This window comes from Periplaneta americana, chromosome 9 (genome assembly GCF_040183065.1).
Source record: "Periplaneta americana isolate PAMFEO1 chromosome 9, P.americana_PAMFEO1_priV1, whole genome shotgun sequence".
Classification (NCBI taxonomy): Eukaryota; Metazoa; Arthropoda; class Insecta; order Blattodea; family Blattidae; genus Periplaneta; species Periplaneta americana.
This window is the reverse complement of record NC_091125.1, coordinates 104,301,685-104,326,117: the sequence shown is the minus strand read 5'-3', so window position 1 is coordinate 104,326,117 and position 24,433 is coordinate 104,301,685. Positions and strand designations below refer to the sequence as shown.

Here is a 24,433-nt window from a genome sequence, read left to right as displayed (position 1 = left end):
CACTCCACCCCTTCACTAATGTCCTTGCTCCCGTCAGACACACAAACTTACGGCCGCTGGTGCGTTCGAAGTCTTCAAGCAGTGAAGTAAACACTGCAGTGTATAGTGTGTTTCAGAAATATGGTTGCGTTTTCTATAGAAGAAAGAACCTATATTAATAATATCGTACTAAAAATTATATTGAAGAAGCGATAAATTCAACTTCAGAGGATATGATTCAAAATGTTTTTAATAATATGAGTAAAGAATTGAAGCCCCCATTGTAATGAACGGCAACCATTTTCAGCAACTTGTTTAAAAATTCATATTAGCTTATTTTGAATTGAGGTGGCTAGAAGCAAAGGAATGCTAGTGAAATTTGTAATAACATGAGTTAAGTGAATCTAGTGTAAGCTAAAGTATCTAAAGTTTTAGTGGCAAAGGGATATTTTAATCGCATCACACATTAAAATTTAAATAAAAATTTCACCGGTTTTACGAAAGCTTAAATATTTAATCCCCATTTTCTCAAAAGTAACTTATGTGCACTTACAGCCCTTTACTTATGACCCCCTCAATTTAAATGCACTCTCTATATTGTAAGTTAACATCAATAATTAACATGCTAAATAAAGTAGGCATTACATAACGAACATAGCCGCCTGAAAAGTTGAGTTTTTAGAAAAAAAAATGTTACTACTCTACTGTATTTTGATAAATTCCGTAAAAGTGATAATCAAACTGAAAATCGTAATATCGTATTTCCCTACAACATAAATGGATACACTACTTTTCTCTCCTCCTATTCCTAGTAAAATGATTTGTTTACATATTGCACTAGTAACATCAAACTCCTGTAATGGAAGGGGGCAACAGTGTTTCCGAGTATAGTCAGGTTAACGTTAAAAATGTTGGTAAAAATAAAGTGATGTCCCTGTATATTGTATCGAGTATTTGAAACACAAATGTATTTTGAGTATTTGAAATACAAATGTATTTTGGTTAATTTTTTAAAAGTATTTTGTATTTGTAATTCAAATACTATTCTTTGAAGTATTTTGTATTTGTATTTGAAATACCAGTTATCCTGTAGTTAATCTATTTTTTCCTTGAAACTAATTATTTTCAGATCTTTTCTAATACCTTCATTATTTTTTTCATCTAAAAGTGTCACTTTCGTTACTGAACGTAGTAACTTAATCTCAACTATTTCAATTTTCCTTTTATCCGAGCCATTTAGTGTCTAGTTCTCACTGGCATAAGTTCAAATGAGTACTGCCATTATTTATAACATTGTTTGTTTATTACCAGTACAGTGCCTTCATTCAATAATCATATAACTACACACCAACAAAACTTACCAGACTGACCGCGTTGCCTGGAGCTTAAATTCTACTGCATAAGTGTTTTTGTGAGTTGACTGTACTTTTTATACGATCGAGGCCAGTGGAGTCCTGCAGCCTGGAGCGCCACTTGTGCTGCTCCTGCGTTCGTTTAGCGTCATCGCTATCGTTCACATTACTCCCGCGGCTCCACTCGCCTCGGTCGAGTAATGCCTGATGCATCGCGCAGTAGTAAACAAACGTAATGCCACACATTGCGGGCTAGAAAGGGGCTAAACTTTCTGACTTTACTTATAAGCTATGTCGTGAGATCCATGACTGTCATACTCTATATTACTTACAGACATGTCATATGGTTGTTAAAAATATTATATTATTCAAAAGGAAGGGATGTTTGTCAGGAAGTCAATGCCTGAAAGACGAATGACGCACTGTACTCTGTCTTTGAAATCCTGCTTTCAACGTCATCACACATGAACTTGTTAAAAAGTTACGAAAAACAAGATCTCTTAACGGCAAAACCTTTCACCAGACGCAGAGTTCTAACGAAAGAAACGTTAGATCTCGCTCCATGTAATACTTACTTGAGGGAAACTTAAAGACAAAATTTTATAACAGTAATCCTCACACAATAGAGGAACTAAAAGAAAATATCAGTCGAAAAGTTGCTTTGATCACGTTTGAGGAACTTACGTGTGTTACTGGGGAATTGTCTGCGCAGATGCCGAGAATGTGTAGCTCCTGAGGGACTTCATTTTCAGTAACTCTTGCAATACAGGTTAGCGCTCACTATTATCGTTTCAAATATAAATGTATGCTTTGACTAACTAAAGGGTTACTTTGCACATTATTAGCGGCAACGTTGGATCCCTTATCTCAGTTGCAACGCGATGAATACCGCAGGCATGGAACGGAGTCTGACGGCCCCGAACGCTACTAACTGCTCTGTATTATCCAGTTCTGAGTCTAAGTCATTGGATATAGTCTGTTTTAAGAATAATTAATTCACAATACTTTTAGTATTATATCCATTTATTATTCATTTTATTATTCCTATTTTAGAAAGAAAATATACAGTACGTAATTCATTCCATTTTTCAATATACAGGAATATTCAGAAGTTAGGAAAATATCTTATTTTCATAGAAACTTCCGTTTAAATATATACACACCATAATTAAGCTGTTCTTGAATGAGTTAATTTAAATATAATATATAGGCTAACCGTAAATAATGTCATTAATTTCGGGGGGTTATTCTTTGAGATATTTCAAACAAAACGTATAAAACAATTTTGCTCGTTTTTGCGTCTTTTTTGAGATAAAATTGATTTATATGAAACATTTCATAACGTGTTTTGGGAAAGCCATACTAAAATTCTTTCAGTCATATATTATCGTAACACACTGCTCTCTTAAACTGATAGAGCATATTGGGAATTAAATCAAACCCGTTAAGAATTGTTTAATGTAAAACAATATTATTTAATACAATGTTACAAGATTTGCTAATATTAAATTCATAATACTAAATACAAATATTTACACACAGAATACTTAACAAATTTTACAGAAGAAAGAGTTCGTCCAAAGAGCTGGATTCGGGAAGAGTACTTAAAACGCTCATTGCATTTCCGCGTTGAATAACAATACTTCAGCGTTGACGCAAATAAGTAGTGCAATGGCGATCACCAGTAATGGAGATCAAAATTTGGCCGATTTGCGATACCAAAACTTTAGCGTCATGACTCCAAGGAGCAAAGGGGATATTTATTGACTTTATTCTTCATGGCTAATTCAGCAGCAGATCCTGCGCGTCTGGAAGTATTCGGCAAGTGAGATGGAGCTAGAGTGTCAACGCAAGTGGATTCCCAAATTAAAGATAATTATTAGGCCTATCTCAAAAAGGAAGCAAAAACGATCGAAATTGTATTAAACGTTTTTGTTTGAAATATCTCAAAGAATAACCCCCTCAAATTAATGGCATTACTTACGATTAACTCTGTAGTCTGTATACTTCAAATTCATACCGGAATAATGCTTTTATCTGTAGAAATGTGAATTGGTCTTATTCAGTGTTACTATAAATGTAACAGAGATTGTTCTTGATGACTGAGAAGATCCAGAATTCTAACTGGATTGTGACATGTACTCTGCAATTTGTCATCATCGTGGAATACATTCGCAAGATTTTGTTCTGAATGTTGTCCATTACCTAGAAGAGTGGCTACTGAAGGATAGATGTGAAAAATGCGTCCTTATCTGAATGTTTTGAAGTTGTTTTATATTACTCGACCAAGGCGAGTGGAACTGCAGGCGTAATGTGAACTATCGCGACGCGGTATTACGAACGCAAGAGCAGTAGCACCACGGCTCCGGGCTGCAGGACTCCGCTGGCCTTGGTCGAGTAATACCTGAATAAACCCCAGCTGTTTATGAATGAAACATTATTATTTTTCTATTAACTTACTTCTTAATAAAATTTGACTTCAAAGTTTTTCTTGACTTTGAATAACCCTATAGAATTGTTGATACTTTGTTCTATATTGTAATATTATTAGAAAATAATCTGTCATGCCTAGATTGATTGTATGCTCCTATTTTTAATATTATTAGAAAATAATCTGTCACGTCGATATCTATATATATAATTTGAACAGGTAATGGAAATTACGGGAAAACGGCTGAACGGATTTTAATAAATGACCCCTCACTTTGAAGCTTGGAACCCAACGTTTTTCAGAAGAATAGTAGTTTTGAGTGAAATGTCAATTTTCCTACATCATTTTCCTATTTTCCAAAATACATCTTTCGTTAGTTTTGAGAATTAATTGCATTTCAGAATAAAACAAAACACACACTACAGTAAACAATAGGCTATTACACGAAGGCCATGACATGCAGGATTGCTGATATATTTAGAGTTCAAATTCAATTGGTTATTAAAAAATTTCAAGACTTGCTAAAATAATTTACAAGTCTGATTCTGCGGTGTGTAATATTCTGAATACAGCTGTGTATTGAATATTAAAATCTACAAAACTTGAGGTGGTTTGATGACATTATAACCATTAGAAATGAAATATTATTATAGTTAATACCACGATGTGACTATTTTTCATTAATTATACATATTAATGCTATATTGATGATATGAAAGTGAAACGTTTTGGGGTTATATAAGCAGATGTACAGAATATCTTGAACTAGATCTTCATTTTTATAATTTACTGAGTGGCAACTACTATATAACTATAACACTTACGTAAGATAATATATTGTTATTAAAAATAAAATATTTTTATAGTTATTGATCAAGTGGGGTTGGGTCTTTTCATATACTTAATGGCGGTGTGGTGTATTTATTCATATGCGTCATTCTCTTCAGTATTGGCTCGAGAGAGCGCAAAAATTACAGTTCCTAAGGAAAGACCAAAAGGTATTACTTACTGATAAAATAAGAGGCCTACAAAATTTTGTAGTCTCCCATTCATTTCAGGAAGATCTCTTAGCAGGATAAAATTATTTTACTCTCTACATTTTAAAGCTCTGGATGCAGCAGTCATACCAAGATGCTATGTCTATTTTTCGAAAGCATAGCAAACCTGACTTTTTTTAACTTTCACCTACAATCCACAATGACCTGAAATAGCTATTACTTTACTCCCACATGAAAAACCCACTGATCGTCCTGACATTGTTACTTGAGTTTTCGCGTTGAAACTCAAAACTAAGGTGGATAGGTTCAAGAAAAAGTATTTGGCATAAAAGAAAACCATTCAGAAGGAGTATGTTTCATTATTATGGAAGCAAATAACTTTCAAAATGTCTGATATTCTTCATTGAAAATCAATCTGATAAATTTTTATTTGGACGTCTAATGAACTTAGTCTGCAGCATTTGCTGCACAAGCCACTAGTTCAAGTTTATTTTCAAAATGGTCATTTGTTAGTGTAAAGATTTAACAAGCGATTTTAAATTATTTATGCTTGTAACATTAGAACATGAGAAGTGTAGACAAAAATGCAAACAACAATAAAAAGCATACAAATTAGGCACACAGTATTTTAATGTAGACATAATAATAAGTCCACATATGCATCAACATATAAACAAGAAGATAAATAAATACATGCTTATTAAGCAAATATATTTCTGAATATATAAACCATCTTGAAAGGAGATATCAACTTCATTCTGGTTTCTCAGTCTTCACGCTTGCATTCAACTTATCAATAGAAATGCTTTCTGGCAAATTGATATTGCTTCGAGGCTTTTCCCTGCGATCTGCAATAGTACAAAAGCAGGCATTAAGAAATCTCATTAATTTCCTTTAATTGTCATTGAGGAGACACAGCCTAATTACATAAATTGTCACTTACTATGCAGCAATAAAAAGTAGAGGAAGTGTTACAAATATTAAATCGTATTTATCGCCGCGCTCTCATGTTTAACATGTCGGCATCATACAATAACGTGCGGTGTGCTTTTAAAACATAATTTTGCCGACCGATTGTTGCCCTGGAGGCTTCACTCTAAGCGTCACGTTGTCACGTTTACTTCCTCGATAAGAATAAGCACTAGTTTGTTATATTGTTAAATAGCTGTTATTATTATTTCATATACGAGTACGTTGACATTCTTAACTCTTAATAATAACTCTTTAATAATAATTTTTAATCACATACCTTAATGTTCGTCCTCAGCACAAGACATTGCAACCTCGGTTTTAGTCCACGTGGATTAGACAAGTAGGTGTCATTTAATAATGGAAGCAGCTTATTGGTTGCGATATTGAAATTGAGGCGAGTGATTGGAGCGGCGACATAAGAAATTGAAAAGAATAATGCAATTAAATTTCAAAGACCTACCGAATGTTATGCACGAGGCCGCTCGAAGACCTGCCGAATGTTAACCATGAGAGCGCGGCGGTAATACGATATCAGATGTGTTGTATTCTAGCGGAAGTCTTCCCAATTACTAAATAAGCACTGATACTCTCTTTCCCTGGAGTGTGTTAGTTTGCAGTTAGAAGCTGAACTGTAGAAACGTTGATCATTATTGCGTTTTCGTGGAAAGTGTAAATTTTGGCGGTAACTTTTTTTCTTGAATATAGGCCTACATTGTTATTTCTCAATGTTAGAAATTTTAATAATATATTTTCTTAAAGAGAAATAATCTACGTTTATAGCATTAATTGATTTCGTTTTTAAATTGTGATAAGTTTTGAGGTTATGACTCGCAACATCAGTGTGTTAAAAATATGAAATACTAGTATTATTAGTATTTCATCTTTATACCCTGGTTTTCTGTTTCGTTACTAGTGATGGCACTTGTAGAAGGAGAGAAAACCTCACCTTCCAACATACTTATAAAACAGTGAAATGAAAAACCATAAAACAAGTTCGAGAAAAGTCGTGAGAGACAATTCATCTGGATTCAGTATTACGGTTGGGAAAACACCTTCTAGTGAAAATGCTGAATGCTTGATCTGTGCTTTTCTTAGTGGAGGCCATTTTGACTTTGCAATTTTGTTAACCTTGTAACTTGTTAATAATATTCCATATTTGTACCTCCATTTTTTATATTAAATTTGAGGAAACAATCATCTAATTAAAAAGTACAAATAAGTAAAAGTAAAAATAGCTACCACTCCCAGGTTCTTACTTAGAACAACAGGTCCCGGATTCTTTCCACGTACCTTCCGTACTAACGTCGCCCGACATACTTAAAATTTTTCTCCTGCCTCCTCCTTCGACCAATCTCCCCTAACTAAATATAATGTCTCAACATGTCACGTTGTGTCCAAGTAGCCCCGCGGTGGTCAAGTAACCCCACTTTACGGTACTGATCAATAATAATAATAATAATAATAATAATAATAATAATAATACTTACTTACAAATGGATTTTAAGGAACCCGCAGGTTCATTGCCGCACTCACATAAGCCCGCCATCGGTCCCTATCCTGAGCAAGATCAATTCAGTCTCTGTCATCATATCCCACCTCTCTTAAGGGGAGGCAGAGGTGAAATTTTCGAACAAAACTGAAGAAAAAATGAAAATTTGGTTTTTTCCATTTTTATTATCCTTATTTTGATATTCCGATGTTAGTTTTTGATTTTGTGCCCTTAAAAGTATGAAATTAAAACCAAGATAACTGTATTACTATATTATTCCCATAATAAACTAATACTTATCATTATTTATATACCTTCTCTGAACATATAAATAAAAAGAAATATTGAAAATTTCTTACAATATGGTGCATGGAGCATTTTATATAAAGTTTTATACAATTATTAATATGTACAGAACTATTGTACTTAGAAAGTTGAAACTTGGTATGTCCATTACTAATAACATAGGCCTACTTAGTATCCATGATCAATTGCAAACAAATCGGATAAATTTTGTGGATTTTGAAATATTCACCTCTGCCTCCCCTTAAATCCATTTTAATATTATCCTCCCATCTACGTCTCTGCCTCCCCAAAGGTCTTTTTCCCTCCGGTCTCCCAACTATCACTTTACATGTATTTCTGGATTCGCCCATACGTGCTACATGCCCTGCCCATCTCAAACTTCTGGATTTAATGTTCCTAATTATGTCAGGTGAAGAATACAATGCGTGCAGCTCTGCGTTGTGTATCTTTCTCCATTCTCCTGTAACCTCATCCCTCTTAGTCCCAAATATTTTCCTAAGAAACTTATTATCAAACACCCTTAATCTCTGTTCCTCTCTCAAAGTGAGAGTCCAAGTTTCACAACCATACAGAACAACCGGTAATACAACTGTTTTATAAATTCTAACGTTAAGATTTTTTAGAGCAGACTGGATGACAAAAGCTTCTCAACCGAATAATAACACATATTTCGCATATTTATTCTGCGTTTAATTTCATCCCCATTGTCATCTATATTTGTTAATGTTGCTCCAAGATATTTGAATTTTTTCACCTCTTCAAAAGATAAATTTTCAATTTTTATATTTCCAAAGAATCTTACTCTGTGTTTTGATACACATTACACTCTCTGTTTTGACTCTATGATAACTATCCAAAGGCTGGAAATTCGATATCCAGAAGATATTTTCCGTGCATAGGAATTGGAAGTATGTCCCTCTTCTATTGTTCATAATACGTTGTCTCAGTCGGCATTTCTAGGGCTTTATTACCACATAACCAATGAGTCCAGTGACATGAGAACGTGTAGTGCTAATTCGAAATATTGAACGATCAGAGACTCCAATACCGTCTAAAATAAAGAATAATAAATTTACCTTTTGGGAACAATAATTTCTCAATCTGCACGATTGGTGATTCGATTGCAAGCGTCATGACAATGGCGACTAGAACTGTCAGCACGAGGTTCTGAACACATTCTCCTGCCTGAAAATAAAAGTAAAACGACAGTACGTCATAACCACATGACAGAAATGTATTATAGGAACAGTAGAGTTTATGTGAGAAATTAACTGTAACTTATTGTAGTGAATGTCGTAAGACTCTGATATCTACTCATAACCATGTAATTAATTACCTAAAATTAATCTAATTATTCTGTTATATATTTTTAAAAATTGTATCGACTCGTGAATGGAAATCAGTGTGTGTTACAATGTATATTCTTCTAATCTTCAAATCTTGTTTACATTAATTGTGCATCTTAAAAACGGTGCCGATGCGAAAAATATTACATACAGTAATTTCTTTCGCTTAGCTATAATAATATTGATAATATTAAGACAATCTTATAGGGAACGTCGTACATATATTAAACACACAATCATAGAGCCCTATCTCAAACCTGGGGTCACCAATATGCTCCAGCTTCTTTCTCAGGCTTCGGAATGGGAGGTTCTGTGTGTGCGGGCGACTGCTTACCCATAGAGCGTACTGTTCAAACAACCCCCCCCCCCACAGCATTACTCTTGGGCGAGTCCATGCAAGTGGATACCAATTCGTCTTTCGCGTAGGTGCCACGAGTTTGCGATCGGGCTCAACCATACGATACTACAAATCTTTCAGCACATGAAGAGTTCAATAAGTGCTAAAGGCCACCGGTGTAGCTTAGGCAGTAGCGAGCTTGCCTGCTAATCCGGAGTTGCGCTCAGGTGTAAGATCTGTTCCCGCTTGAGCTGATTATCTGGTTGAGTTTTCTCCTCGATATTTTTCCTAACCGTAAGGCGAAGGTCTGATGGCCTCAACTACGCCAGAATAAATAAATACTTATTTACAAGTGGTTTTTAAGGAACCCGGAGGTTCATTGCCGCCCTCACATAAGCCCACCATCGATCCTTATCCAGAGTAAGATTAATCCAGTCCCTACTATCATATCTCACATTCATCAAATCTAGTTTAATATTATTCTCCCATCCACTTCTTGGCCTCCCTAAAGGTCTTTTCCCCTCAGGTCTTTCAACTAACATTCTATATGTATTTCTAGATTCACCCATTCGTGCTACATGCCCTGTCCATCTCAAACGTCTGGAATTGATGTTCCTCATTATGTTAGGTGAAGAATACAATGCGTGCAGTTCTGCGTTGTATAACTTTCTCCATTCTCCTCTAACTTCATCCCTCTTAGCCCCAAATATTTTCCTAAGCACCTTATTCTCGAACACTCTTAATCTCTGACCCTTTCTCAAAGTGACAGTCCAAGTTTCACAACCATACAGAACATCCGGTAATATAATTGTTTTATAAATTCCAACTTTCAGCTTTTCGAGAGCAGAGTGGATGATAAAAGCTTCTGAACCGAATAATAACAGGCATTTCCCATAATTTATTCTGGGTTTAATTTCCTCTCGAGTGTCATTTATATTTGTTACTGTTGCTCCAAGGTACTTGAATTTTTCCACGTTTTCAAAGGATAAATGTCCAATTAGTATATTTCCATTTCGTACTATGTTGTGGTCACGGGACATAATCATATAAAATAAATAAATAAGTAAATAAATAAGTAAGTGAATAAATAAGAAAATAAGTAAGTAAAGAAGTAAGTAAATAAGTGAGTAAATAAGTAAATAAATAAATAAGTAAATAAATAAATCAATAAATAAATCAATAAATAAATATTAGATAATCTATGGCGAATCCTTGGCTTCATCTCGCCAAAGTTCTCAGGTTTAGTCCGTCAGCGCTAAATAGCCCAGTAATTCTTAGGCTATCCATCGCTCTTGATGCTCCATTGAATTTAATTACTTCACATAGACGTAGGCCGAACTACATACCAACTAAATCAAGCTACAGTTTACGTAATTTAGAAACTTTGGATATCTGTTCTCCTAAGTTAAATAGTCATACGCTTGCTATTCGAAATCTGGCGGAGGATTAGGCCTATACATTTAGCAAACATGTTTTAAATGAGGCCGAAATATATATATATATATATATATATATATATATATATATATATATATATATATATTACTTGTATCAAAACTGCGCTCTATTTCATCGTTCTTGGCAACCTAAGCAATAACTTTATCCACAGCAGTCAACTACATGTTTTTAAATCATTCTCTCCTTGACAACCGACATATTACCAGCAATAAAATTCACACATTCTTTCATTTATGACTTCTTCACAACAAACACATTACAAAGAATAAGTCTATAATTTAGAATAAACATTTTCTTATAAGTATTTTCTGGTTTAGATAACAGTAATACATCAAATATTGTATAGCAGACGAGAGTAAACAAATTTTAAGCGCTTCGAGAGCGAACTTTCCAGTCGTTATGAAATCGAGTTTTACTCTCTCTCTCTACTCTAAACTATTGTTTTCGTAGGCCAGTATTATAAACAGTCTCCATTTTTAGTTAAAAAAACCTAAAAAGAATCATGCACAATATGCCGCATTATTGTTCCAGTGCCGTAAAATTACCATCCTAATTAAAATGTAGCTTATGCCATAAAATTAATATTATTAAATTATTTTCCTTGCAATTAAATTTGCTGTCATAGCAACTCATTCTTCGTAGACCATAATTTCAAACTACTTATCATTACAAAATATTGATATGTTATTTCCTTATTAATAGGTACGTATTCCAGCTACCTACAAACTGGAATGAAGTCTGATTCGAAGTATAGCCTATGTGACGTCACAGCGCAGGTACAAGTACATTCGTATACAAAATAGTTGTTGTTGTTTTCTAATGCCAGGCGTTTGACAATAAAGTCATTTGACCTCTTGCACTCCAATATTTTTCAAAGATATTAACATGGTCAGCCACTGAAGCACAGATTTGAGGTGTTCCGAATCCATTTCTTGGTTTGAGTTGCACAATGGGCAGTTAGGGGACTGATGTATACAAAATAGTTAAGCATCCTCTACTCTCTTCCTCTAGATTCTAGAAAGTAAAATTCGGGACGCAGTGATAGTGAATAGTCTTATCGATCACTGCTCTTACTAGTCGTCTTATTTAAATAACTACATCTTTGTGGCTGATTGAAGGTTCATTGCACAGGTAAAATGCCTTAGGTAAGATGCTCAAGGGTGTAATATTTCAGGGCATAGTTGAGGATATTTGAACTAATATTTTCACTGTCAATATAGACAACATTACATATAAATTGTGTCAAATAAACGTAAAAGTGACAAAAAACCAGTGCACTGAAAAACACTGCAATACCAAAAGCCACAGAAAGTGTGTTGAGCGTAATCCAAAAGTACCAGTATCATCGAAATCTGAAAATTATGAAGATATTAACTCGAGTTTTCAGTGATGAACGACATATGCAATATCCTAATGAAACACGAAAAAATATCAGACAATATGAATATCTTGTTCTACATCATACGGCAATAACGCCATGTGCTATTGAAAGAATTCGTTGCAGTATAAAATCATTTCAAGTGACATCCGCATAGGCCTATGTTCGAGTTCCGTAAATTACGAATGCACGTTATTATTCACTGTAAAGATCACGACGAAAATGAACATCACGGCTCAAGCATGTGTTTATTAGTATAGCTTCAGAATGTCGGGAGCTGACTGTACTCCACGAACACGCAGCTACGACCTGTGTGTTTATATCCTTAAATCCTTTGTATTACCTATGTTCGGTGTACTACATACCCAATGTGTCTTTAACTTCAGTCTTTAGGTAGCTGGAATACGAAGCCTACTTATTAATATTGTTTTATAATGCTGTCATACAAAAAATAGCGTATGAAACACGTTACACAGCTACTATATGAAGCTAATTTCCTAAACATTGGCTTCTATAATAAAGTATAATATTATAATATACTATTATAAAGGCCTATTTCGTAATTCTACAATAAATTATTTATAGGATTACATAAAATACCTGTGACTATTATGTCATATTGAACACAAGAATACATTTTAATCTGTTTATTCAACAGTAATCTCACAAGAGGTTTTGATTTATCTATAGAAAATCAAAACCCGAGTGGGAATTAATTGAGTATTATACGATTAGAAGAAAACATATGAAGATTAGAAGAAATAAAGTACTCTAATACAATAAAACATTAATTGCCTTACTAAAATTATATTTCACCAATGTCATCTTCACCAAAACGTTTGAACGGAGCCGCCATTTTCAGTTGAATATCTGTGCGGTAAACAAATGACGATCGCAAAGCATGTTTTATTGTGCCGTAAAGAATTTGACGTTTGAAATGTTAGCAAACAAAGAAACAAATTATATGGAAATGATAAAAACAAACAAATGCTAGGGAAGTGATAAAAACAAATGTTAGGGAAGTGATAAAATTGTAGCGATAAACAGCTACGATGGTTGAAATACGTCTTTTCATACCGTTTTATTGGTCAAAAGTAGTATGACATAGTAAAAGTGTAATAGTCAACTAAAAACGTTTGATGGAAAAGATAGCATTTATATTTAAGCTATGTATAAATATTTGACGTATTTGATTAGTTTACATGACAAAATAAGTAAAAGCCAAATAAATAAAACATACCTTTCCGCTTGGACTCTGGTACACAGGCGTTTTTGTTCGGGCTAAGCGTGCAAATATGATTTGGTAATGAAAGACATACATAGCGAAAGTTAAGCGACCTAGTGGTCTCCATACTTTCCAAGACAGAATGGTGTTTGCTATACCTGATAAAAAATAATAAAAGCAGTATAAGTGTCATAGGATTATTACTAACATTTTTTTTCATGGCTTAAAAAGTAGCTGCAGCATATACATGGTGAGTCAGGAGGAAAGGTTAATGGTTTGAGGGGTGATAATATTGGTGATTCTGAACAAAAAAGTTTATATGAACATATGTCCTGTTATTAACGGTTTCGGAGAAAACTAATGGAAACAATGAGGAACATGAAAAGTGCAGGTGATAGTAAATTAAAACGTTGTTACCTTATATTCTGTTAATTATGTACTTTTCTTTACAGAACATGTTCAAAAAGTCCGCCGTCAACTTCAATGCACAGTTCTTGTAGACAGCTGCTTTGTTGCTGATCTGAGCTGATTCGGATATTCCTTTACTTGAGCAAAAGCATGTAAAATGTGAGCGAGAAGTTTCCACTTTGCGCTTGTAGACTTCGCTTTTAAGCCAATTCCACGCACAGTAATCCACTGTAGTAATGTCGGGTGACCTCGGTGGCCAAGAAATGACTCCACCACGTTTCATTGAGCCTACTACAACCTAATGTCGTTTTGGTTGTGTCCGCATATGAGTGCTGATGAAGGACATGAGACTGACGTCCGTGCTCTTCAAACAGCTGTATGTCAAATGCTGTTAAGAATAGAACATATGTTCATAGAAACGTTTTTGTTCAGAATTACCAATATTATCACCCCTCACCTCTCCTCTTAGTCCACACCTGTGAAGTAACGGTTAGCGCATCTGGCCGCGAAACCAAGTGACCGGGTTCGAATCCCGGTCGCAGCAAGTTACCTGGTTTAGGTTTTTCCGGGATTTTCCCTCAACCCATATGAGCAAATGCTGGGTAATTTTCGGTGATGGACCCCAGACTCATTTCACCGGCATTATCACTTTCATCTCATTCAGACGCTAAATAACCTAAGATGTTGATACAGCGTCGTAAAATAACCAACCTAACCCTTTCTTCCTGATGGGATGGATATGCCCTTTACTGTATACAGTGTGTGCCACTGCGCCTTGTTTATATGAAGTTAAAGCTATGCAAACTTGTCACGTTCATAGTCGATTTCGCAAAAATAGAGTCGTATTCAGAACTGAGAAAGGCTAATGAAAACAGTATGACCGACAAAACTTTCTTAGTTGACTAAGAAAAAAAAAACACACTTGCTCTTACAATTCCGCTCCGGCTTGTTAGATGCAATATCCTCAAGAAGTGCCGTAAATTCACTACAGAAAGAGACCAGCCATTTGAGCATGTATTATAAAGTAGCTTTACTTTCAGATCTTAAACGTTAAATACTTATGAATAAATAAATATTAAGTTATAATCGTACAAATTTACTTACCGCAGGTGGTTCCTTCATTAGAATTTTTGAATCAGTGTTTCTAATCCACCGCCTACTCGAACGCATCCACGCATCCGATGGCTGCTTACAGCCTGTTTTCTTTTTACTTGGTTATTTAACGACGCTGTATCAACTACGAGGTTACCTTACAGCCTGGACATAAGACCATTCTAACAATGCTTTCGCTGAAAACGAAGATTATTTCAGATTAACTTTCTTGCTTAAATTTTCATTTAAAAATTTACAGAAAATATATGGCATTCTTTCAAAATTTATTAAGTATCTTATGAAAAAAAATATGGGGGAGTCGCAGAATCCCTGTAATTTTGTGAAACGTTTATGCTGTCGGTTGGGTGTTTTTTAGATAGGCTATTTAAATTTTTAACGAGTCGCTTCTTATTTACAAGGATTGTGAATATGTTTGAGAGTAGAATAAATTTAATGTAGTTCATATGTTATCATATTAATTATTATTTCCCCTTTATTTGTTTATTGACTGTATCTGTATAAGTATTCACAATGGAATTATTACTGTGTTTCACCTGAAGTGGCTCATTGGAGGGCAGTTGTTACGGGTCTATCTGTGACGAGAGAAATAAGAATACACTGCTCCGTCGATACAGGAGAAAACAATGTTTACCTACTCAGATATAACACGCGGAACAAGTCTCATGTAATCGGCAAGCATCATGTTTAGGTAGAGCATAAAAGTCAAGGAATATTATGGAGAATAAAAAATCTATCATACGGGAATGGCTATTTAAAAGTTGTTAATTCATTTAAAAAAAATGAATCTGATACAACGTTAATACAAATTAATTTAATGTTCTAGAATATATCTATTTATAAAATACAAAAATAAATAAATAAATAAGTAAAATAAATAAGCAAACAAATAAATATTACCTTAAACTCTATAAGCAATATCCTTAATATTTTCAAAATTTTCAATTTGCTTCCTGAGAAATATTAGACATGAACGTGTTTGTGACATGATGCCTTACCGGAATGCGGGGGCTTGAATTCTGTACTGTTTTGCTGCTTTCTTTAGACTCAGACGCATTCTACTAAATCGGAGGAGCAGAGTGTAACTCATTCATTAAAGTAAGAGGCCACCGGCGTGGCTCAGTCGGTTAAGGCGCTTGCCTGCCGGTCTGAAGTTGCGCTCGGGCGCAGGTTCGATCCCAGCTTGGGCTGATTACCTGGTTTGGTTTTTCCGAGGTTTTCCCCAACCATAAGGTGAATGCCAGGTAACCCATGACGAATCCTCGACCTCATCTCGCCAAATACTATCTCTCTGTCTCAACGACGCTAAACAACCTAGTTGTTGATACAGCGTCGTTAAATAACCAGCTAAAAAAACTAAAGTAAGTCTTTCCCGCTAGTGAACAAGATATCAATACAAGAGCCCGATCCCTTGCTTGGAAAGTGAAGTCGGAATGGTGTGACGTAACTCTTTGCCGTTCCTAAGCAAATGACGTCAAATGCTGAAATTTTCGTAACATTTTATCCATTTGATACTCGAGCATAAATGTTTCACGCTAGAATGGATGTGACGAAATAATTACATAATTTCCCTTAACACATTTTACACAATTCACAGTAATTCGGTTTTCTGTTATGTTGCCAATGTTATTTCAACGTATATTTTTGTTAATTTCTGTGAATAATCATTTCAGGACTTAAATAAACAAAATAATGTAACAAACACAAAAAAAAATAAAAAAATAATACTTCGCGTCCACAAATGCATTCCTTTGCAATATAATGGGGCAATATATCTGACATCGTTTATAAGCTACAATTATAAAGTAAACAGCAGGGGGCATACTACCTCCATATCCAGACACGCATGCGAAGATGATCCATGCCACACAAATAGACCATACAGGGCGTGCCAAGGCATAGTAGAAAGCTGCCTGAAGAGCATCATATTTGTGGTCCTTTTGTAGAAAAGGATAGATGCTACTGTATACTATAACTGATGCAATGATTGTCAGCAGCCAGCCTGAAGTGATAGTGACCTGAAATAGATATTAGGTAAACGTATAACTAGAGTCCTGCGTTTGGTTACTTTAAATACAAGTTAGGTGTACGAAGATCATACTAGCTTCGCTTGGTACGGAGAGCAAGTTGCGAGTCAATAGTTCTCGCTGCAGTGTGTTTACATCTGTTTATTCGTGTACCGGTACCTGTGTATAAGTCGGTGAACAGCATGAATAATAGTCGTGTACAAAATACCACTTGGATTTAATAATAATAATAATAATAATAATAATAATAAAACATTAATAATATTCCAGTACAAAATAGCACTTGGATTTAATAATAATAATAATAATAATAATAATAATAATAATAATAATAATAATAATAATAATATAATAACGAAGTATTCCAGGGATAGACAAAATTAAAAAGAATTTAGGAGCAAACACATTTACCTCACACATGTAATGAGAAAACCATTCGATCTAAGATAAAGATACATTTACTGAAATATACTGTATTAAACTATATTAAATATCTGTACAACGCAAAAACACGCCCTCAAAGACGCTCTGTGCTCTTCACTGAAGCTGGATAGTGACAATATCTTGAGATGAGTATGTTACAGGTAACGGAAAATTTGTTCAACCAACAATTGCGGTGAATAGTAGCTATCATAACAAAACCATTTACCAGACACGTATGGACGATGGAGCGAAATCGATTAGAGTGCAGAGCAAGGATTTCGTACCGAGGGAAGCGAGACAGATCCAGGAAATGAACAATAACGCGGTGAAGAATGTGCTGAGATCAATAATACATAAGAAGCGAACACATGGGAAGAAAACAGTTAAGAGCGGTTTAAGTACAAGTGTAATGAAGTCAAGTGTCGTGAGTAAAAATTTAAGTGATTTGGAAAGTGAATTAATTGGCTTAGGGGGAAGGAGGATCAGTGCCGAGAGGGGAAGTGAAAGTTATTCCTGTGAATGCAAGGGAAATGAGGAGAAGTCAAGAGAAGAAAAAAGAAGAAGAGTTTATAATAGAAATTAGTGAAATGTGTGTGTGTCTGGGCCAGAGACGATTAAAGAGATAGTAAGTAAAATAAATAATACATTTGAGGAGTATAGTAGGAAGGCGTTCTGGAGCCTGAAGTTCATATGGACGGACAAGACAATCAACCGCAATCTCAAGTTCGAGGCACTAGAGACATGTATAATCCCAGTTTTGCTATACGGCTGCCAAACTTGGACATTGTCCGAGAGACAACGCTCAAATATACAAAAATGCAGAGGAAGATGCAAAGAAAAATACTGGGCACTACGCTACGAGACAGAATGACAAACGAAACACTACAAAGACTGACGAACACAACTACGCAGCAGAACGAGCCACGGAAACGAAGTGGACCTGGGGGGGAGGACATGTGGCGAGACTACATCAGACAAGATGGACCCATGCAGTCACGATGTGGGACCTCTACGTCGGAAAGAGAGGATAGGGAAGACCTCGTCTCAGATAGTCTGACATGTTTACCAAAATGGCGGGGAAACAATGGTCGAAGAATATAGTTTTGTGGAAAGAACTAGGGAAGGTCAATGTAAATAGATAACGTAATCAATGTTAAGATATTGTAAATAGTAAAGTCAGTATTAGTGAAAGTGTAAGATAAGTTATGTATATAGTAAAGTCAGTGTTGAGAAAGTGTCAGTTAAATAGTATAAATAGCAATCAGTGTTTGTCAAAGTGCTGGTGTTAGTATAATGTGGGTAGTGCAAAAAAAAAAACACCAAGCGAGTACACTTGAGCCATCCCTGTCGAGGGGGTTCTAACTCCATCACAGGAGGCCTGTGCCCAACGTAGGACATCATGGCTAACCATTCAGTCATTCATTCATTCATTCATTCATTCATTCATTCATTCATTCATTCATTCATTCATTCATTCAGTAGGAAGTTAAGTGAGACTATAGAGATAATTAAAATAGACAAGAAGTGTGATGGGAAGACTAGCTAGGTTAGCGAAGCATAGTATGTAGAAGATAAGTGAGATCAGAAAATGGAATGTTCACAAGAAACAAACACAATAACGGACATATTGGATAATGGTATAGTAAGGTTTAGTAACAAGTATTATTAGGAACAGAGAGTGTTTGATATAAGTTAATTGGAAATCAAGGCATGAATTGCAAAATTATCAATTCTCAATGTAGTCATTAGACTTTAAAAGAGGGGAGTATGAAAAAATGTAGATCGGAACAGAAGCGAGAGACTATATAGTAAACAGTGAATAAATGTAATGTGCATAACTCCATAAGATCTGAACTGATCCGGACTTTGAGGCATCAGTCGATTGAGCGCGACGAGATTGAGGTAAATTTGATCCTTAACTTTTAAAAAGTAGTCGTGAAAATCTGTGAACTTTCAAAATACATAGAAATCCAAACAATGAGACAATGCAAAAGTAGAGACGAACATAACAGAAGAAAAGGATATCCAAAGACGAATCAAACAAGTCCAAGATCACCACTGCGGAGTACAAGAGACGGCAGAGAGAAAAAGCGCAAAAGCTGCGGGTGAACTCTATGGCTGTAGAACGACGAGACATGTCTACATCGGCTGAAACAGTGCATCCGTGCAGTGTTTGTCAGTAAGCAAACTCTGCACTCTGTAAATCATTCATTCCTTTAGCAAACGAAACAATTTCCAAACATTTCTTTTGCAAATTTCGCCCAGAACAGCCCTCGCTGACAAACGTAATTATACGTCCATAAACCTTTCCGACTCACTTCAATGACGAGCCATTGCTTTTTTTTCTGTCCATTGTCTTATTTCACCTTGTGCTATTTTAATTCGTTCGCTGCCTTGGTTATGTGGATAGCGTTTGTACTTTCCAACCAAGCCGTCTGTGGTTAGACTCCCGACGTGGGCAATGGAAGAGATCTATCTTCCATCCACGGGACTGAGTTTATGTCCTTTGTCACGTGCTGTCTTGTGTTGTCTAAGCGCTAGTTTTGTGCTGTGCTAATCACGCGACCAGGGGAATCCATAATGTGTTCCTGTCTAGTGTTGGTGAAAAGATAATTAATGTCCTTCCCTACACTATACTGGAATGCTAGTCGGTAATACAACTGGAGTTAAACTGACAAAGAAAGAAAGAAATTAAGTTACTTTAATCCATGATCTCGTGGAATTGTGGCAACTTGGACAGGACTTCTACCGCTTCTGAATACTTAGTAATCCACACAGCAATGAGAACGAAAGGGACTGAAGGGTTTAATTTTTGAAAGGGATGATTGTGATGACGATTCATCATCAAACTAAAAGTTTAACAGTTAAGAATAGATACCATATTCCTCCTTACCTTTGAAAGTCCATCAATATTCATAGCAACTCTCTTTCTCCATTCTGATGTACGGTGAAGCAAGTAGCCACACAAAAGGCCTACAAACCATGAGGTGCATCTCGTGTGAGTGTGATAGTAACTGTAGCCAAAATCAGCACTTGTTCTAGAACAAATAAAAAAATAATGTTTCTTACAAAATACAGAGTTCAATCTTCTTCAAGTTCTTTTGCAAATGGTCTTCAGTCTATAGAGTCATCATGTTAGAAAACTTATTCTTCTTTGGATTTATACATACATACATACATACATACATACATACATACATACATACATACATACATACATACATACATACATACATACATACATGCATGCACACATATATACATACTACTCATTATTATTATTATTATTATTATTATTATTATTATTATTATTATTATTATTACTCATTTGTTTTTCTAAAATACTCACCCAAGATGTATGAAATCCGGGTTGTCTTCCCGAATGTAAGACTCAACGAAAGCTGCAATCATTCCAGCTATGCCTGTAGCAGCAGTTAGCCCAAGACCAAACCTTGGCCATTTGTGCAGCGACAACAAAAAAATGGGTGATATCCAGAACAGCTGCATATCAACTGCGAGGTACCATGATGGTGTTATGCACTGTAAAGTTAAAATGAATACTTCATTTAATCAGAGAACACCTCTGTTAAAAACTTAATCGTGGCTTGTTTACTGTATTTTTCTTAAAATCGTTGAGCGGAAAGAAATTTATACATTGGCTTATTAAAGTTATCCGCGACAGCTGGCAATCTTCTCGCAAGACTGTAGTGCCGAGAGTCTGCAGGAGTCCTGGTCCCTTAGGTTTGAGTCGCCCTGTGTAAGTATAAACCAACACAACGGTGAGAACAGAGACTGAAGTAAAGCTGAAAGACCGGTGGTTATGTTTGAGTAAAATTGTATTTTATCAGAATATTTTTAGTTCGGAATGAATGAATATACTCTGTCTCTCTACATTTTCAGCATACCAAAACCAGTTGGAAGAATTGGTGTCACTGATAACAAATCTTATCTCTTGTTGCGAAACGTACAAGACAACTCCAGTCTTTATGACGTTGAGAATGATATTGTTAATTATCTGATGGCCGTTTCACCTAGCCTAGAAATCAGTTTATACACGCAGATGGACGGACGGACTGAATGCCATAAACTAATTAGTTGAAATAATATATGTTGAAAACGTATATTCCCATGAAAATCTCTAAATTGATTTTTTTACAGGTTAAAAAGTAACATTTCCCATCCATGCCATCTTGTAAGACAGTAATGTCAAAGCAAGCGCATTTGCTGACCTTGACGTCGTGCGCGGGCATCAAGCGCTAGGCATGTAAGGAGGAATAAGCAGCCTCTTGGATTAAGAAAACAGTGGTGTACAAACTTCAAACGGAACGTATGGCTTCTTTCTGTGTGATATTATCTATATTGTCTATAAAACAAAAGTACTAACACCAATTTCTTAATATTGCAGTTGTGTTTTAAACGCTAATAACATAATAAAGAGTTAAGAAGGAATATTCACATAAATTCCATAGTAGTACAATATACTGTACTAAGTGGATGAAACACATAATTCGTAAAGGAAGTGATATCCCCAAAGAAAGAGATTGAGTATGACATAACTTGGAATTGATATTGATGGTATTTTTAGTCTTATAAAAGTAATCAATGAACTAATCAAAACAATATTATAGCACAAAGCAAAGTTACCTAGGTATTGTATATGTTTTAAGTGTAACTAATATTCCATAACAAAACTCTTATCGCATTGCCTATGCTTTTAAGATGATATTGGTGAACAAATTCCTATCATCAGAATATTAAATTATTTTCTCGAAACCTGCTGAAGCTATAGAGCTGACATTTTTACAACTTATGGGTACATATCTTTTGCTTATGATGTAACAGTAGTTGCTTTGTTAATTCATTTCTTTACAAACATTTTCCATGCGAATATTTTCAAAATTTGTAATACACTAGTTTCAGTAATACGTATTTACGGTATATTAGATTTACGAAAACATTATTTCAGTACCTGTAAGGCTACTAAATAAATAGACCTTTATTTGAAAATTTCACTGTTCTATAAAAAGAAGTTGAGAAAATATTCCTTTTGAATAAAAGAAAACAAACTTGTGAAAAATGAGCATTAAAATTAAAACTTACATTCTTATAATGCACTTATACTTCTCAAACAAATCTAAAAATTAACATGGATACAGTTTTAATAAGTTCTCTTCCCTTTATCTATTGAATGAGTGCTGACCAATCCTGTATAGGCCCATAGCTCGACCAAGCGGCATATACTACCTCTTTCGTCTGTCTCTTTCCTTTCCGCGTAAAGCGCTCAGGCTCTCCTGAGCTCTAAAGCGCGCGCTTGCGCCTATGGGCATCAATTGACATGACTGTTGTAAGGTATGTAAAAACATAAATATAATAAATCATACTTTTATACTTACTTGATTTTTAAAATTTACGTAGTTCTGGACGTTAAGTAGTGTAGCCCACCAATTTTCCACACAATTGGCCTTTTCCTTTTTCTGATACAGGAAATCCCATATAGGTCCACTCCCCAATTTATCAAGAAATGACGCTTGCAGTAGAACGGCCAATCCTAATAATGGAGTGATTCTGAAAAATTTAAAATTTAATTACCGTGAAAGGAGGAATTAGACGAAATATTTTTCTTACAATTACATCATTAATCTACCAACTTATTTAGTGTCTATTAACTTATTTACTTGAGGGGCCCCGTTCAGCTCTTTCTCAACTTTGTAAAATTGTATAATCAGTGAGATACATTTTGCAACGTTAAATAACTCCGCTGTACACAAACTCAAACTAATGTTGGCGCGTAACATTGTTAAATGACAACAACTCGGTACCTATAAAAGAGAAAAAATAAAAACCAATATTCTCTTTAAATCATTCTTGCTTTTATCAGCAAACGAAATTCCTCCGTCAATTAAGAATTCCTTACTAAATAATTTTCTGCAAATTTCATTTCAGGCGTTTTATTTTTCCTGCTGACAAAGGGCTAATTTCTACCAAACCTTTAAAGGTTGGAAGCAGCTTTTCAGAGAGAATATCTCATGTTGTATGTAACAAAAATATGCAATACCATATTGGTGGAAAGTCCATAGTTTTCTCAGAAAAAAATGTTTTTTTTTTTTTTTTCCAAATGTTTAACGCCCTCTTCTTCGGTAACTATTGCGAGTAGGATCGTGATTTTTTTGTTTATATCGATAGAAAATCATTTATTCATTGTACTGTTATCACGGTGAAGGGCAGAGTAAAAATTACCTATGACTGCTTGAACAAACACTCTCAATCAGTTACTCTGAAAGGAAACACTAGTTCTTTCCAGGGTGCGAATTAACGGAGGGGTTGGGGGGGGGATTTCCCCCTGTTGGAAAGTTATCCCCCTCTCATAAATTCATATGAACATCTCTACTAGGGATAACTTCTATTCCCCCTCACAAAATATAATTGTTTTAATATGAGTACATGTACTTCATAAAGTATAAAGTAAGCAAAGAAAACGATATTGATATATTATCATCACCGGCAAGCTGACAACAATCAATGACTTAGGAATGACACATCTTATCTTGAGCCTGCTCATGGATATAATTATTATTATGATCAAGATGCAAGACAAGCAACTCAGTGCGACCAAGCGTTGAGCCGTATCGAATGAGGATAATAATAATTTTATGTATGGTATTCTCTATCTAGGATCTATCCCCTCCTCCATCATCAGAAATCTTAATTCGCACCCTGATTCTTTCAGTTTTCTTGAGAAGCTTATTCTGAAATCAGGTGATACAACTAGCTAGTCTACTGCTATGGCGTCAGTCGCATCCAAGTTAAAAGATTGGATTTCAATTAACGATGCGTTTACTACTGGGTGTTCATTTCAAAGTGTGTCATGGCGTCACTGTTGTGAGTCAGCGATTTGAAGCGAGTTTCAGATTTTATGTCAGAGAAGTTGCCTATTAATCAAGGCGTTCAATCTGAACTTGAGAACGTGTACGGTATAACTTGAACGTCGTAGTAACAGATGGCGGTCTGTACGGTCTGTGTGCTACCATAACCTCTTTCGAACTGTGTTTTGCGCGGGCAAGTCGTACACAGGGTATTTGTTATCATCCGTTGCATACCGCAACATTCCACAACATTCCACAACACAAATCAAATGCTCCGTGTCCACATTGACCGTCCAAGTTAATGTCAACAAATACGTAAGTAATCGTCTTA

General features: G+C 35.2%; 2 protein-coding genes across 4 annotated transcripts in view; one reads left to right on the top strand and one right to left on the bottom strand.

The window, feature by feature from the left end:
- Positions 1–24,433, top strand: part of Bap111 (Brahma associated protein 111kD) — a 643,372-nt gene that overhangs the window by 427,293 nt on the left and 191,646 nt on the right. The gene's annotated exons all lie outside the window — the stretch shown is intronic.
- The window catches only part of LOC138706334 (nose resistant to fluoxetine protein 6-like), a 44,437-nt gene continuing 25,309 nt past the window's right edge, over positions 5,306–24,433 (bottom strand). The window contains exons 8-14 of the mRNA XM_069835471.1: positions 22,633–22,804; positions 20,589–20,779; positions 20,133–20,277; positions 16,618–16,807; positions 13,287–13,429; positions 8,604–8,712; positions 5,306–5,608 (exon numbers count right to left, since the gene is read on the bottom strand). Of these exons, the coding sequence (XP_069691572.1) occupies positions 5,514–5,608; positions 8,604–8,712; positions 13,287–13,429; positions 16,618–16,807; positions 20,133–20,277; positions 20,589–20,779; positions 22,633–22,804 (1,045 nt within the window). The 3' untranslated portion in view covers positions 5,306–5,513. The remainder of the gene's footprint in view (positions 5,609–8,603; positions 8,713–13,286; positions 13,430–16,617; positions 16,808–20,132; positions 20,278–20,588; positions 20,780–22,632; positions 22,805–24,433) is intronic.